Source organism: Tiliqua scincoides, chromosome 2, assembly GCF_035046505.1.
Source record: "Tiliqua scincoides isolate rTilSci1 chromosome 2, rTilSci1.hap2, whole genome shotgun sequence".
Lineage (NCBI taxonomy): Eukaryota > Metazoa > Chordata > Lepidosauria > Squamata > Scincidae > Tiliqua > Tiliqua scincoides.
In genome coordinates this window covers 13,285,775-13,300,531 of record NC_089822.1, presented here as the reverse complement: position 1 = coordinate 13,300,531, position 14,757 = coordinate 13,285,775, and the positions used below count along the sequence as shown (strand labels likewise).

The 14,757-nt window shown below is 45.8% G+C and overlaps 1 protein-coding gene across 1 annotated transcript; it reads left to right on the top strand.

Moving 5' to 3' along the window:
- The first annotated feature begins 290 nt into the window (after positions 1 to 290).
- On the top strand, positions 291 to 12,053 carry RAX (retina and anterior neural fold homeobox). Its single transcript, XM_066617317.1, has 3 exons — positions 291 to 627; positions 4,421 to 4,659; positions 11,601 to 12,053. Exons 1-3 carry the CDS (start codon positions 291 to 293, stop codon positions 12,051 to 12,053), a joined length of 1,029 nt encoding a protein of 342 aa, XP_066473414.1.
- The last annotated feature ends 2,704 nt before the right edge of the window (positions 12,054 to 14,757 follow it).

Below are 14,757 nucleotides of genomic sequence, written 5' to 3'. Positions count from 1 at the left end.
CTTCAAGGACAATCCCGGCCGTCACCTCGGAGGAGCCGGGCTGGGGCGAGAGCTGCTTAGCTTAGCAGGGACTCAAGCCCTTCGCCTGCTGCCCGGTGACATCAGGAGAGCCCGAGCCCTGCGCTGCTTGGCAAAGTCTTCCCTGGCCCTCAGCTCTCTTGCTGGACAGCTCTGGACAAAGCAAGACAGTGGGGCTGACTTGTGGATGGCCTAAGAGAACTTGGGGGGCCCTGGAAGGGGAGGATCGAGGGCTCTCCTCCCCCCTGACACCCCCCAACCCAACTCTCTCCATGCACCTTCAGCAAGGCTCCCTTCTGAACATGACGGACGGCAGCTTCTCCCTTGCCGGGCACTTGGTCAGGAGCCCTGGGGGGAACACCTCGAGGCTCCACAGCATTGAGGCCATTTTGGGATTTACCAAAGAAGACCCCCTCTTGGGCAGCTTCCAAGCCCAGGATGCTCCCAACGATGGCACCAGGTCCATGAAAGAGACGGAGAAGAGGAGCCCACGGGACTGCTTCCCCAAAATGCCCACTGAGCAGCCCCAAGGAGGGCAGGCCACGCCAGAGCAGGAGGGACCCACCGTGGAGCACTTCGAAGGTGAGAAGAGCGAAGGAAAGGGGGGACATGAAAGGAGCTTGGGAAGGGGAGTCGGCTTGGGGACCCCATCATGGTGGCCATCAGAGGAGCCTTTTACATTCAGTTGTCACTGTGGCTACTAGTAAGGAAAAGATACAGTTGCTTTTTTTCAGGATCAAGGAGATCCATCTCCAAACACAAATTTGGGGGGTGGTGGGGGTGGAAAGAAGCAGGTTCTAATGATTTCATTAGGAGAGCACCTGAATCCCTGCACGCCCACAATTTGTTAATGTATAAAGTCTCATATATTGAGCCCTGGGATGAAGATGGGGGTATATCCTTGAAGGGGTTAACATGTACCCAGCATCTTAAGTGAAAAGCAGAATAATTGAAGAAGACTAGGAAATGTCTGAAAGACCTTTGGGGGCATCCCTGATGCTGTTCTTGCTCAGGCCTTCAGCATCCCACAAAAGTTTTATCTCCACCCTTTAAAAAAACAGAGCAAATGGTCGAGCTTCAGAGTTTGAAAGGAAGACAATGTTTTCTGCAGCAAAATAGCACCAGTTGGGAATGCCAAGGCTGCAATCCTGTGTGTACACAGAACTCAGAGGGACTTATTTACTTCCCCAGTAAACCCACTTAGGATCACACCAGCGCTTAAATGTTGCAATACTTGCAGTTTTGTTTGGTTCAGGACCAGAGCATGGATGAAAGTAAAAAATGGGTGAATGTCAAAGCAGAGCCTTATTTAGCTTGCAGATTCATTTTGGCTAGTGAAAAACCTAAATAACTATATAACACATGTGAATGTGTGAGAAACCTAAATAAAGAGAAATAAAAGGAAAATAAACACAAGAATGTCAACAGGCATTATGGAAAGTTGTACAAAACTGGACAGAAGAGTAAAATCACATGGACAAAATTGGAAATGTGGTTATAACTGGAAAATGGCTGAAAGAGCAAGTGGACGAAAGAAGGCTTTGCTGTACAGCACTTTACTTCAAGTACATGTGCTGGGAACCCATGGAGCGATTCACATTCTAAACACATCTTCTTGGTGGCAAGTCTCCTATTGATTTAATCCAAGATCGTGATGTCTAGGACACTGCCTTGGTTTTCAAAAGAGGCCTGGCTCTTGGGAGGCCGAGAAAGTTGGAATTGTCCGATTCTGGTGCCGATTCACTTTCTTATCCCATGCTTGCCATCCACAGGTGGCTTGCTCTCAAGTAGACATGTCAAAGCACATGGTGCTGTTTGGAAAGAGGCTGGCAGATTGCAAACAAAGCACAACCTCTCAGTTTTTATAAGCCGCTCAGAAGAGGGGACCGTTCTCTTTCTCCCTCTGAAGGCTCTTTTTTTGGAAGAGGTTAGCTGGTCACACCAAGAAATCAAACAAAATCTGCTTGAACCACTAAACATGCACTCAGAGCAGCCCTGCTGAAATCACTGGATGAGTAGCCCAAGGTGAAGGTTGCAGCCTCTAAGGTTGAGATTACCGGGCCTTTTGATTTGAATGAGATTGGTCTGCCAACCCTGCAAATACGGACCCGAACCACTTAAATTTTAAGAGGCACATATTCCACAAGGACATGGGCTTGGGAATTGTAGCTAGTTATCTGTCTGGATGAGCCTTCTGAGAAGGACCAGCTGTCTTTTCCAGCCCCTTTTGCACTTGTGTTATCTGAGTCATGCAGCAAAATGGCAGATGCGTTTCAATGTAAGTGTAAAGTCATGCACATTGGGGCAAAAAATCAACACATATAGGCTAATGGGTTCTGAGCTGTCTGACAGATCAGGAGACAGATCTTGGGGTGGTGGTGGACAGATTGATGAAAGTGCTGACCCAATGTGCGGCAGCAGTAAAGAAGGTCAATTCTATGCTTTGGATCATTAGAAAAGGTATTGAGAACAAAAAAACAGCTAATATTATAATTCCGTTGTACAAATTGATGGTAAGGCCACACCTGGAGTACTGTGTCCAGTTCTGGTAGTCACATCTCAAAACAGACATAGTGGAAATGGAAAAGGTGCAAAAGAGAGCAACTAGGATGATTACTGGGCTGGGGCACCTTCCTTATGAGGAAAGGCTATGGTGTTCAGGCCTCTTCAGCCTAGAAAAGAGGCGCCTGAGGGGCGACATGATTGGCTGGCAACCTTCAGTCTCGAAAGACTATGGTATAAGCCTACAGCACCCAGTATTCCCATCCAAGTACTAACCAGGCCTGACCCTGCTTAGCTTCTGAGATCAGACGAGATCGGGCATGTGGACATACAAAATTATGCACGAGAAGGATAAAGTGGATAGAGAGATGCTCTTTACACTCTCACATAACACCAGAACCAAGGGATATCCACTCAAATTGAGTGTTGGGAGGGTTAGGACAGACAAAAGAAAATATTTTTTACTCAGCGTGTGGTCAATCTGTGGAACTCCTTGCCGCAGGATGTGGTGACGGCATCTGGCCTGGATGCCTTTAAAAGGGGATTGGACAAGTTTCTGTAGGAAAAATCCATTACGGGTTACAAGCCATGATGTGTATGTGCAACCTCCTCATTTTAGAAATAGGCTATGTCAGAATGCCAGATGCAAGGGAGGGCACCAGGATGCAGGTCTCTTGTTATCTGGTGTGCTCCCTGGGGCATTTGGTGGGCCGCTGTGAGATACAGGAAGCTGGACTAGATGGGCCTATGGCCTGATCCAGTGGGGCTGTTCTTATGTTCTTATGAGTTTCCAGAGGCATCTGGCTGGCTACTGTGGGAAACTGGTTTAGTACTATGGGGGGGGGGTTAGCTTAGGTGGGCCTTGGTCTGACCCAGCAGGACAATTCTTGTATGAATCACTTGTCCCTAGCAGAAGGTGCACTACTTCACATCTTTCTTTCTTTCTTTCTTTCTTTCTTTCTTTCTTTCTTTCTTTCTTTCTTTCTTTCTTTCTTTCTTTCTTTCTTTCTTTCTTTCTTTCTTTCTTTCAGCAGCTATGCAAGTGGACTATGCTATGCTAAATGCATATCTACCACTATGCCAGTGGAATAGTTCAGAGAACTTGGTGCTGGTTCAGAGGACTTGTTTGCAATGTGCGGGGGAGGGGGGAGTGGTGAGCCATGCAAAGAGGTTGTGCAAATTAGCCACAGCACACCTTGACCACCACTGAATTCAGCAGAACTTTCTTCTGAGAAAATCTGCAGTTGGTCTTTAATTGTGGTAAGGTTGGTGCTAACTTCAGGTTAGCACAAAGGCTGGTTCTATTGAAATCAGTGGGATTTCCACCGACGTAATTGTACCCCGAATCTGCAGCGGGAGTGCCTTGGTGGTGATTCATAGCCTAGTGCTGGACTTCCAACATCTCAAAGTTGGGTACAATCTGAGAGAGAAAAACGAAGTACAAAATAACAGTCTCCATGAAAGCAGCTCAAAATGTTAACAAATAAGTGTTCAATGCTGCAATCTACAATGTGGAAGGTGATTGTACTGAAATGGATGGGACTTGCATATTTGTTTAGTAACTGGCCCACCTCACCCCAGCACTGTCTGTTCTAGTGGCTGTCTGCTGGTGTTGCATCTTTTTAGATAGTGAGCCCTTTTGGGACAGGGAGCCATTAGATATTTGATTTTCTCTGTAAACCGCTTTGTGAACTTTTTGTTGAAAAGCGGTATATAAATACTGTTGTTGTTGTTGTTGTTTAGGGTGTGTGTGTGTGTGTGTGTGTGTGTGTGTGTGTGTGTGTGTGTGTGTGAGAGAGAGAGAGAGAGAGAGAGAGAGAGAGAGAGAGAGAGTTTCTATCTATGCCTTCTGGTTTGACTGGTTGGTGTACCAGGCATTTTTCTTCTTATCTCTCAGATTCCTACTGCCCCAAACGCTCCGAAGTCTGCTTGAGTCCAGAGCTGGCTGCCTGTAACAACAGCGATGGCAAACTGTCCGACGAGGACCAGCCGAAGAAGAAGCACCGGAGAAACCGCACCACCTTCACCACCTACCAGCTACATGAACTGGAGCGAGCCTTCGAGAAGTCCCATTATCCCGATGTGTACAGCCGAGAGGAGCTGGCCATGAAAGTCAACCTCCCTGAAGTAAGAGTTCAGGTGAGAATTCAGGTTGCCTCTTCTTCCTCATTGCTCCCCACCTAACAGCGACTGTGAAATCTGGGGTGGTGACCCCTCTCCTGCTCCTTGTTTCCTTCCTTGGAAGACCTCACTCAAAAGCAGCCCTTGCTCGTTTATCAGGTTTTAAGGGCTCTCCCTCGTCTCTGCTTTGTTTTTGCCCAGGAGATAATTTCAGACTTGCACGCACACTAAATGGTGTGTAAAGGGTTTTTCCTTAATCTGTCTTTTTAAACATTTCAGACTGTAATCTCCCTCTAATTATTAGTGTTTGGTTTCAAATCCTTTGGCTAATGTTCCTCCCACTCATACCAGCTCCAGCGAAGACACACAACACTTGTACAGAAAGAGCATGCCATTTGCTGAGTCACTCATACCGATGGACTCATATTCAGAAGTTACTGAAGTTCCCTATTGAGTCTTAGGGGTCAGAATTCTGGAGAAGGGGGAGAAAACCCAAAGGCAAAGGCGAGGTGCAGCCAGAAACTTAAGTTATGGCTGCTAATTTTGCACTTTTACATTGAAAATACTGCAGAGGGCAGCTTTTGCATCTCATCCTGTGCTCTCTGTTCTGTCTCTTTGTATGAAAGTTAGTACATCTTTAAACAAGTACTAACCTTCCCATAGTATTTGTCTGAACAAATACTTTATCATGTGTTCTTCAGTCCTTGTCTCTCTACTCATTCTTCAGTGTCAGAGTCTCCCTCCCTTTAAGACAGGGGTTCCCAACCTTTAAGAACCCATGGGTCACTAGGGCAAAAATTAGAATTGTCGTGGACCACATGCGGCTGTGGGGGGTCTGGTCTCCGCCCTTTCTGGTGGTTCATCCCCCAAGTGCTCCCCCATGGAATATCAGAGAGGATGGAGAATGGATTCCCACAACCACAGCTGACACTTCAGTAGTTGCAGCTGTGGACTGTTCGTTCTCCACCCTCATTGGTAGTCGATGGGAGATTGCTTGCTCGGTGAGACACTGGAAGTGATCAAAGGTGATTTTTTTTCTGAAATCTCACGGACCACATCTCAGGGACTTGTAGACCACTTGTGGTCCACATACCATAGGTTGGGAACCAGTGCTTTAAAACAAAAAACCAAACAACAACTTTGACTGGGAGTACAGATTAACCTTTTCTAATGGAACCACTTCTAGCTAGTCAAACCAATATTCCATTTTGGATTTTGATGCAGGAGTGACATCAGGAGGGAATGGGGGAGGTTCACAGCGAAGTTCAAAAGTCCTCCCCTTTGAGTCCTCCTCAATGGTTAAACTGCAAACCAGCATTGTGTCTTAAGAGCATTTGTTATGGCTATTTTCCCTCTTGTATTTCACAATAACAAGCAGTATTACAACAGAAGGCAATCAGCCACCCTTTTAATTTTTAGCAAATTGATTTATGCCCACATACCTACATAGGCCTATTTCATTGTTACAATAGTGACTCAATGTGTGGAGCATGAACCTGACCAGCAATTTGAATGCTCCTAAGGAATAATCATGTGTGGTTTGAGACCCTGGTTATGGCGGGGGGGGGGGATGTCTCACCCCACCCTCCCTAAATGGTGCCTGTTCTTCTTATTCATTTCTCTGTTTCTGAATGCAAACAAGAACAGCTATTAGATTATCTTCCAGAGATATCTCAAAATCCTACACACACTTCACTACAGATGAGAGCAGAGATGATCGGACTGTAAGTCATTTCCTTTGCTTCATTTGAGTGATGTACTGTACTATGGACATTAGGATAAAGTTGCTCCCTATTATTATTATTATTATTATTATTATTATTATTATTATTATTAACAACAACAACAACAACAACAACAACAACAACAACAACAACAACAACAACAACAACAACAGTATTTATATACCGCTTTTCAACCAAAAGTTCACAAAGTGGTTTACAGAGAAAAATAAAATAACTAAATGGCTCCCTGTCCCAAAAGGGCTCACAGTCTAAAAAGATGCAAATGAATACCAGTAGACAGCTACTAGAACAGACTGTGCTGGGGTGAGGTGGGCCAGTTACTCTCCCCCTGCTAAAAAAAGGAGCACCCACTTGAAAAAGTGCCTCTTACCCAATTAGCAGGGGTCTTACCACAATACACTGGACAAAAGAGCTTTTCAGTCTGTCAGTTCGGTTGGAGAGAAGTCAGCTGCAGCTTCTCCCCAATCCGGTTGTCTTCCATATGGTTCAACTGGAAACCTGCTTGCCCCAGAAGTGGAGAAATGGGGCAGATGACTGAAGACCTGGTTGCAATAGTGGGAGGCACCACTCTCTTCCATTGTAGTCCTTGAACTAAAAGGGGGGCTGGGGGGTGGACCCTTTACTTTTTGTGAAAGTCTCTTAGCTAATTTGTAAAAACTAGAGGTCATGAATTTGCCAAAATTGGGGGGAGGGATCCAGAAGTGGTGCTTATGGATTTCATGAAGGGCCACCCTCCAGTTTTCCCTATTACTCAAGCATTGTACCAACGCATCAGAAAATTTAGAGGTATGTGCCTTGTGTGTCAGATAAGTAGTAACGACACTCCATGAGGTGTGTCCAAGGGTCCTGCACAAACAAAGGATGAAGTACGTGTCCCTTTGTGCACATGGAGCTGTTCCATGCTCTGAGCACATATGCAGGAGCTCCATGCGTGTACCACTGCTCACATGTGGCTCTGGATCTCCTTGGCAGTTTGAGGCTTCTTCTTCTCTTCTTGCATTTTCTCACCTTGTTGCTGCCCCTCCCCAGTTTTTGTTTCTGGGCCAACTACAGCCTATGTATTTATGCACTAAGAGATCAGTTGGCTTAAAAGTAATTCTCTTTCCCCGAGGAATCAGATTGGGAGGAATGGGGGAGCAGCAACGGAGAGGCCTCTAACAAAAAACTCTCAGGGAGATTCATTATAGTTAAATCTGTATAAAACCAATCAGCATTTGTAGCATAGAAATGTCCTTAATAGTATCTGTGTTTCCCAGATAACTAGAATATTCTATATTGATTCTAGGGAAAACTAGAATCAATATAGAATGTGTAACATGAACATGTTTTTATATAGCAGCTATGGAGGGTGCATAGTGGGGCAAAATTGCAGTGGAGGGTTGGGAGGGGGTGTTAGTTCTTTGCCTCTGCTGCAGTCCTATCCCATTTTATCACACCCCAGATACAATATTAAAACACACACACACATCATTCCGCGTTTCACTTAATGTGTAGTTTGACACATTGATGCTTAGTGAACTGCACTGAGTTCTTTGACAATCTTATTTGTTTAGAAGGCATGAAAGATTGGTGACGATCTTTGCTGAGAAAGGCAGGAACTCTTGAGATACACACTTCATGAAATGGAGGGGAAATGTCAAGCAATATTGGTGTCCTTATTCTTACAGTGGGTGGAATCAGAGAAAACATTTTTGCTGAGGACTTAGAGCCAATCTTATCCTTCCCTCGCCCCACTGGTGCAGCCGCACCAAAAACAAGTGCACTGTGTGTGTGTGGGGGGGGGGGGGGGAATTGGGAGTCTTCAGAGATGAAAGGGCTTTAAAATCCACTTATACCTTTGTAAGCCTTCCAACCCACAATGGGTCTCCTTGGACCACGTTTGAGAAGAGAAAGGGAGCAGGGAGGCTGCAAGAAAGGGGGCTAGGATCTGGTGCATGCAATTAGGGCTGGGTCCACCCCTCTTGCAGCTTCTTCCCACCCCTTCCCCACCCAGTTTCATTCCCTCCTTGCTCCCATTCTGCTCTCCCTCCCCCACTTCCCATTTCTCCTGATGACTTACCTGGTAGGCAGTATGAGAGACTGGGCAGGATTGGGTCGGTTGACACTTTGAGTACAACCTGTATAACTGGCTGGATGCTGCTGCTTGTAGATTCTATATCAAGTAAGCATACGTGCACCTCATCCTCTGAATTTTTTTCCCTCTTCTCAACTACTTTAGTTCCCACTGCAAAAAGAGCCCCCCCTCTAAGTGGGAGGTTTTTTTAAAGGCTTAATTAAAGCTGAATTATCTTTAATCCCTGGATCATGAAAATGTTTGTAAAGCTTGAAATATTTACTAGTCATCTGTAAAAAAAAAAAAAATCTGGGAGGCCTTCCAAAAATGAGGTGGGTGTTTAAAAAAACAACCAACAACTATCTACCATACCAATGGTGGAAAAGTACTAATTTTATACCATTGAGTGGGGAATGAGAACAGATTTGGATTTATGGATTTAAACGGACTTACTTGATGAGGAGCGTGAGACAAAATTGTCTGGAAGGGGTTTCTTTTTCGAATTAGCTCGGGGGGGAGGGGCTCCAGATGCAATACGGATTTCAAATTTTATCTGCTGACCCAACTAGAAACTAAAGGGAAAAAATCAGAGAGAGAACTTGACTTTGGTGACAGCTATGAGATGATGTCCGAGAAGCAGTGACTGGCTGTCAGGCAAGCTTTACAAACTGCAAGAACTTTACAAGCTGCAAGAACTTACTGAGAGAGTAAAGCTCCCTCAAAGTTTGAGAACCTCTGGTATATATAGTTATACAAGACGCAGAGAATATGGCTGAAGAGAACTTGTCTTCCTCAAACCAGGGGTCATTCAGTGAAACTGAGTTAGAGCAGAAAAAGGCCTTCTTCACAGGGTACCTACTTAATCTATGGAATTCACTGCCACTTGATGGGGTGATAGTCCACTGCTTAAATGGCTTTAAAAGGGAATTAGTCAGATCTGTGACATCTATTATATATGATGGCATGCCTCTGAATACCAATTGCTAGCCAGCAGCAGTGGAAAGGCCTTAACGTATTGATTGTGGACTTTCCCGAAGCATCTGGTTGGCTGCACTGAGAAACAGGCTGCTTGACTAGCAATTACTGGGGTTGTGTTACTTGTTTATAGGTTAGACCAGTGGTTCCTAAACTTTGTGTTGCGGTGCCCCAGGGTGTCGTGGCAAACTCACAGGGGTGCTGCAGGATGACCCTGGCAGCCTCTTTTTCCTGGCTCTCCTATTCACCACCTTCTTGGTTCACACGAGCACTGAGACAAACCTGAGCTTGGACTGAGAAGAGCTGAGTTCAAATCTCTGCTCAGCCAAGAAGTGCACTGGGTGGCCTTGGGCCAGTAAGTCTCGCTCAGCATTTTTGTTAGAATTAGTGTTATTTTCATATCAAATGTATGTAAATTTAGCCAATTGATCAGCCAAAGGTCATAATTAATTAAAGTTTATATAATTGGGTGAAAACCTTAGATGTGAGAAGTTGTGGAACCGAGGCAGGGCATAAACAGTGGTGGCCCCACAGCTCCGGAACCAGGTGCCCAGGAAGGTTTGCCAGGTGTCCTCTCTGATAGAATTTAGATTCAAAGTGAAAACCATCTTTATTCTGCCATGCATCCTAATTGTTTGCCTTTTATATAGTGTCCAATTGTGCTGTTCTTATTTTTGTGATTGTTATAGCCTTTTTTAGAGTGGTTTTTTTTAAAGAGTCATGCATTGCCTTGGGTAGCTTCAGGCAGAAAGGCAATACATAAATAAATATGCACCCAATGTGATGATGATGGTGGTTGTTAGAATCCATCCCATAATATATCCTGAACTATTCCATTTTCAGGGGGCTGCAAAACATGCACCCTATTAAAGCAATTTAGGACTAAATCAGCCCTTCCAAGTTGTGCTGGGCGAAAATCTCTCCCTCGCGCTCTCTCTCTCTCTCTCGCTCTCTCTCTCTCTCTCTCTCTCTTCCTTTCTGTATTCAAAGTAAGTGATTGAGCTAATGCTAATACTTACTAGAAACTTTAACAAGCCAGGGAAGTTGCTCTTGGAAAGACAGCCAAGCAGTCAGAAAGCAGCTAGAGCTGGTATTAAAAATTCATTGATAGCAAAATTTAGTTCTACCTCTGTCATTCATTGGAATCTGTGGAACTCCTTGCCACAGGATCTGGTGATGATGCTTGGCCCAGATGTCTTTAAAAGAGGACAGATTTATGGAGGAGTGGTCCATCACAGGTGACAAGCCATGATGATTATATGCTACCTCTGGATTTTAGAGGTAGCTTATTTATGAATGCCAGACAAAAGGTAGTAGTCTCTGCATTGATTAAACAAGATAAAGGTATCTTGTTGTCTTTTGTGCTCCTAAAGACATTGGTGGGCTACTGTGAGATACAGGAAGCTGGGCTAGATAGACCCTTGGCTTGATGCAGCAGGGCTCTTGTGATTTTTCAATTCAGAATACTGCTTTTATGGAATAAAGTTATGCTTTTTCTATTTATATCTTGCCCACCAGTCCCAACAGCAAATAGCCTTCACCCACACTGATAGGAATCCCATGTCAGGATGCAACAAATCTCTTGTAAAGAGTGCCTAGAGACACACTCCACGCCTCGCCCACCCCTCCCAGGACTTGCCCATCCATCAGGCCAAGTGAAGCCTTAAGCAATAGATTGGTGGAGAGCGCTAATCTCTGTCCACGTTCTCTGGTCCACTGTTCCTCCTTCTCCTTCCACTTTCCTGGATTGGAAGAGGAGACAGCGAGGAAGTGTGGAGAAGAGCACTGAGCTAGAACATTGGAGAGTGGGAGAAGCAGAGGCTGATACATCATCTGGTAAAGGGGGAGAGCATTTGGTATGCTGTCTCTGGCATCAGGAGGTTTTGGGCTGGCTCTCAATTGCTCCATCAAGGTCTCTGCATACAGGCCCTCCCTATATAGGCCCAATATATAGGCCCTCCCTTACTGCCCATTGGCAATAACAGGGCCAGGTTTAAGGCCTGTAGGTACAACCTTGCTGAAGTAGCTCTGGACCTGGTCAGTTCCTGAATAGGAGACGTCCATATATGCTTGGAGCCCTGTTGAAGAAAGGTGGGGATATAAATTTACATAACAATGGACATTTAATAAAAGTAACAAACCACATTCTTTTACGTTATACTAATTCTGAGCTATGTTTTTTTCAGGTTTGGTTTCAGAATCGGAGAGCCAAATGGAGGAGGCAGGAGAAGCTGGAGGTGACTTCCATGAAGTTGCAGGATTCCCCCATTCTCTCTTTTAACCGCTCTCCACAGCCTTCCACAATTGGGACCATTGGCAGCAATTTGCCCCTGGAGTCATGGCTGAACCCCCCCATGCCCAACAATAGCCCCCTCCAGACTTTGCCTAGTTTTGTGGCTTCCCCCCAAAGTCTCCCCAGCAGCTACACCCCTCCCCCTTTCCTGAACTCTCCCCCCATGGGCCACACCTTACAACCCCTTGGAACCATGGGGCCTCCACCACCCTATCAATGCGGGACTACCTTTGTGGACAAATTCCCATTGGAAGAGGTGGACCCAAGGAACACCAGCATAGCAGCACTACGGATGAAAGCAAAGGAGCATATCCAATCCATTGGGAAACCATGGCAGACAATATAAGCCCTTGCACATGTGACTTACAAAGGGTTGCACCAACTTTGGAAAGATATCTCATTTCTTGAAGCTATGGTAGATCTTCCATTGGACAAATAGGCAAGGACTATTGCTGTCAGGAGTGACCTCCTATGTAGAAGGGAACTGAGCACTAAAAAGAAACCATTTTGCCCCCACCCCCATTTAGCACCTACGTTCTTTGTGTCTCTTTCCTCCTCAGCACAAAATTTAGGGCTTGATTCTAGTTTTCTTTGTTTGTTGTAATGTTTCCTAATGATCTAATCATTTGATCTCCTTGACTCATTGGCCAGACTACAGTAGAGGCAAAGAAAATCCTTGTAAGCCTCTTAGGGGCATTTTGTAACATTAAAGCAAAAATATTTTCAGACTGCCCTCGGAGCTTTGAATTTTGTGTGGAGGCTTCCACTAAATATGGTTCACAACTGGTTTCTGAAGCTTTAGTTTATCACTGATGCAAGCTCACAGTAAAAAAAAAAATTCATGTGGTAGGTGCATGAAGAGCTCAAGAAAGGGATTATAAGCTTGGACTTTCAACGCAATCCGATCAGGGCCTGACACGGATGAATCACAGATGAATCAGTGTAGGTCCAGGACTGATGGCAGGAAATCCGCTCCACCATTTTGGCACACTGTGGCCGCCAGGTCAAATAGCCAGAGGCCTCATGCAGGCACTGTGTGCCTCCTCCTTCCCCATTGTTGCCAGTAAGTCAGTGGTGGGGGAGGCTTGAGGGAGGATCAACAACAACAACAACAACAACAACAACAGGTATTTATATACCGCCTTTCTTGGTCTTTATTCAAGACTTTATTCAAGGCGGTTTACATAGGCAGGCTTTATTTAAATCCCTTATTAAATAGGGATTTTTACAATTTGAAAGAAGGTCCTTTCTTTCAAGAACCACTACATTCAGGTGTTTCATTCTGATCTGGCTTCACATTCTGGCCTCCATCCTCCCACACTCAAAGCAGATGGAATAGCTCGGCTTCAGCTTGTCAGCTGCTTCAAGGTCGCACGGTGCCGGTGGCCTCGAACTGGCGACCTTGTGGATGTTATCTTCAGGCAGACGGAGGCTCTACCCTCTAGACCAGACCTCCTGCCTGGAGGATCACAGGCAGATCAGGGTGGGAACCAGGGTGGGACGGGGATACAGAGAGCAGGAAGGGAAGATCTTGGTGGTCGCTGTGTACACTGAGATATTACCCTCCCTTTCCAGAGCAGACCTGCACCCAGGAATCTTCTTAGACTTAAGCGAGCAAAAGCGCTGGCATAGGTTCAAGGAGACTCATTGGAGACCAGGCAGCCCATGGAGAGGTAAGTAAATAAGTTTTATCCTTGCCCTCTCCCAGACTGTCTGGTGCCCCCACCACCACCCATATCATGCAGCATGTGTTCGGTGGTGTGCATGCTATGGGCTGGGAGGGGGAAAGGATTGGGCCCTTAGTGACTCAGCTGTGGCATTCTGCAGTCAGGAAGAACTTCCTCATGCAACCTAAGTTCTAAGACTGGATCTCCATATGCAATGGAATGAGGAGACAGGGTCCTGAGGTGGTAAAATAACTGTACTACTTCCAACTGCAGGTACAGGAACTACGCATATGCAATCTTCTCCTCCTAAATATTCTCTACCGGCAACAGCTAGAGCAGCAAAAAAGAGGCTAACCTAGAAACCCTCTCCTTGATTTACTAGTATTCTGGCTGCAAGGACGTTTAAAAACATGTGACACCCCCCACCACCACCACCACCAGCAATCCATTCTACTGCCAGGTGGATGTGAACTTCTGGTCCAAGGCTTTCCCCAGTTTGTGACATGAAGCACCTGAGAAGGTGACCACTGCAATTGGTGTATGAGAGGTAGCTGCACAATTGGTCCTAATATGGGAGATGTTTGCACTTGAAGGCCAAGCGTGTTTTCTTTTGAGTAAATTGGGTGCACAAATTCTGCTTCCAGATCATTTTTATTTTGGGACTGTGTGGATTTTTTTCCCCCCTCACTGGGCAAACTAGTGTGTCTGACAGAGGGGAAAGGAGGAAATTGCTTTCACCTTAGCTACATGGCTTACTCATGAGCTTGGACCAGGTGCATTATGACAGTATTTCTTATCTGCTTGCTTGTGCGTGCTCTCTAAGGGCCCAATCCTACTGGGCCCTAGCGAAAGCGCTGAGCTCCAGCACCAGTGCAGGGTGTTGTAAACATGCCATAAAGCACGCTTATGGCACCTTTGGAGTAGAGAGTGCTGTTGCGGGGCCAGCACCAATTGGAACTGGGTGGAGGACACAGTATGGACACCCAGAGCAAGATAAATAGAGAGGCATTCTGGGGTGAGGGAAGTGTGGGGAAGGGTGGAGCAGGGGAGCAACCAGCCCAGGTTGGCGGAGGCCTCCTCCGTATAATCCTATCCGGTGTTGGACTGAAAAGCCTGAAATGGAGGTTCTCAAGTCTGCACAAGCAAGATAGCCAGTGCAGATGTGAGAAGCCCCATCGCAGGGCCTGAGGCTTTCCTCAGGGGAAGGGGACAAAATATCTCTGGCAGCTTCCCAGCGCCCAAGGGATAAATCAGTTACCATTTTGGTGCCACAGTTCCTCTGGCCACCAGGAAGGATAGAATTGGGCTGTAAAAGAGGCATAACATGATCCAGAATAGGTTTCAAGTTTACTATATTCAGGAAACCCTTTCCAGATTGACCAG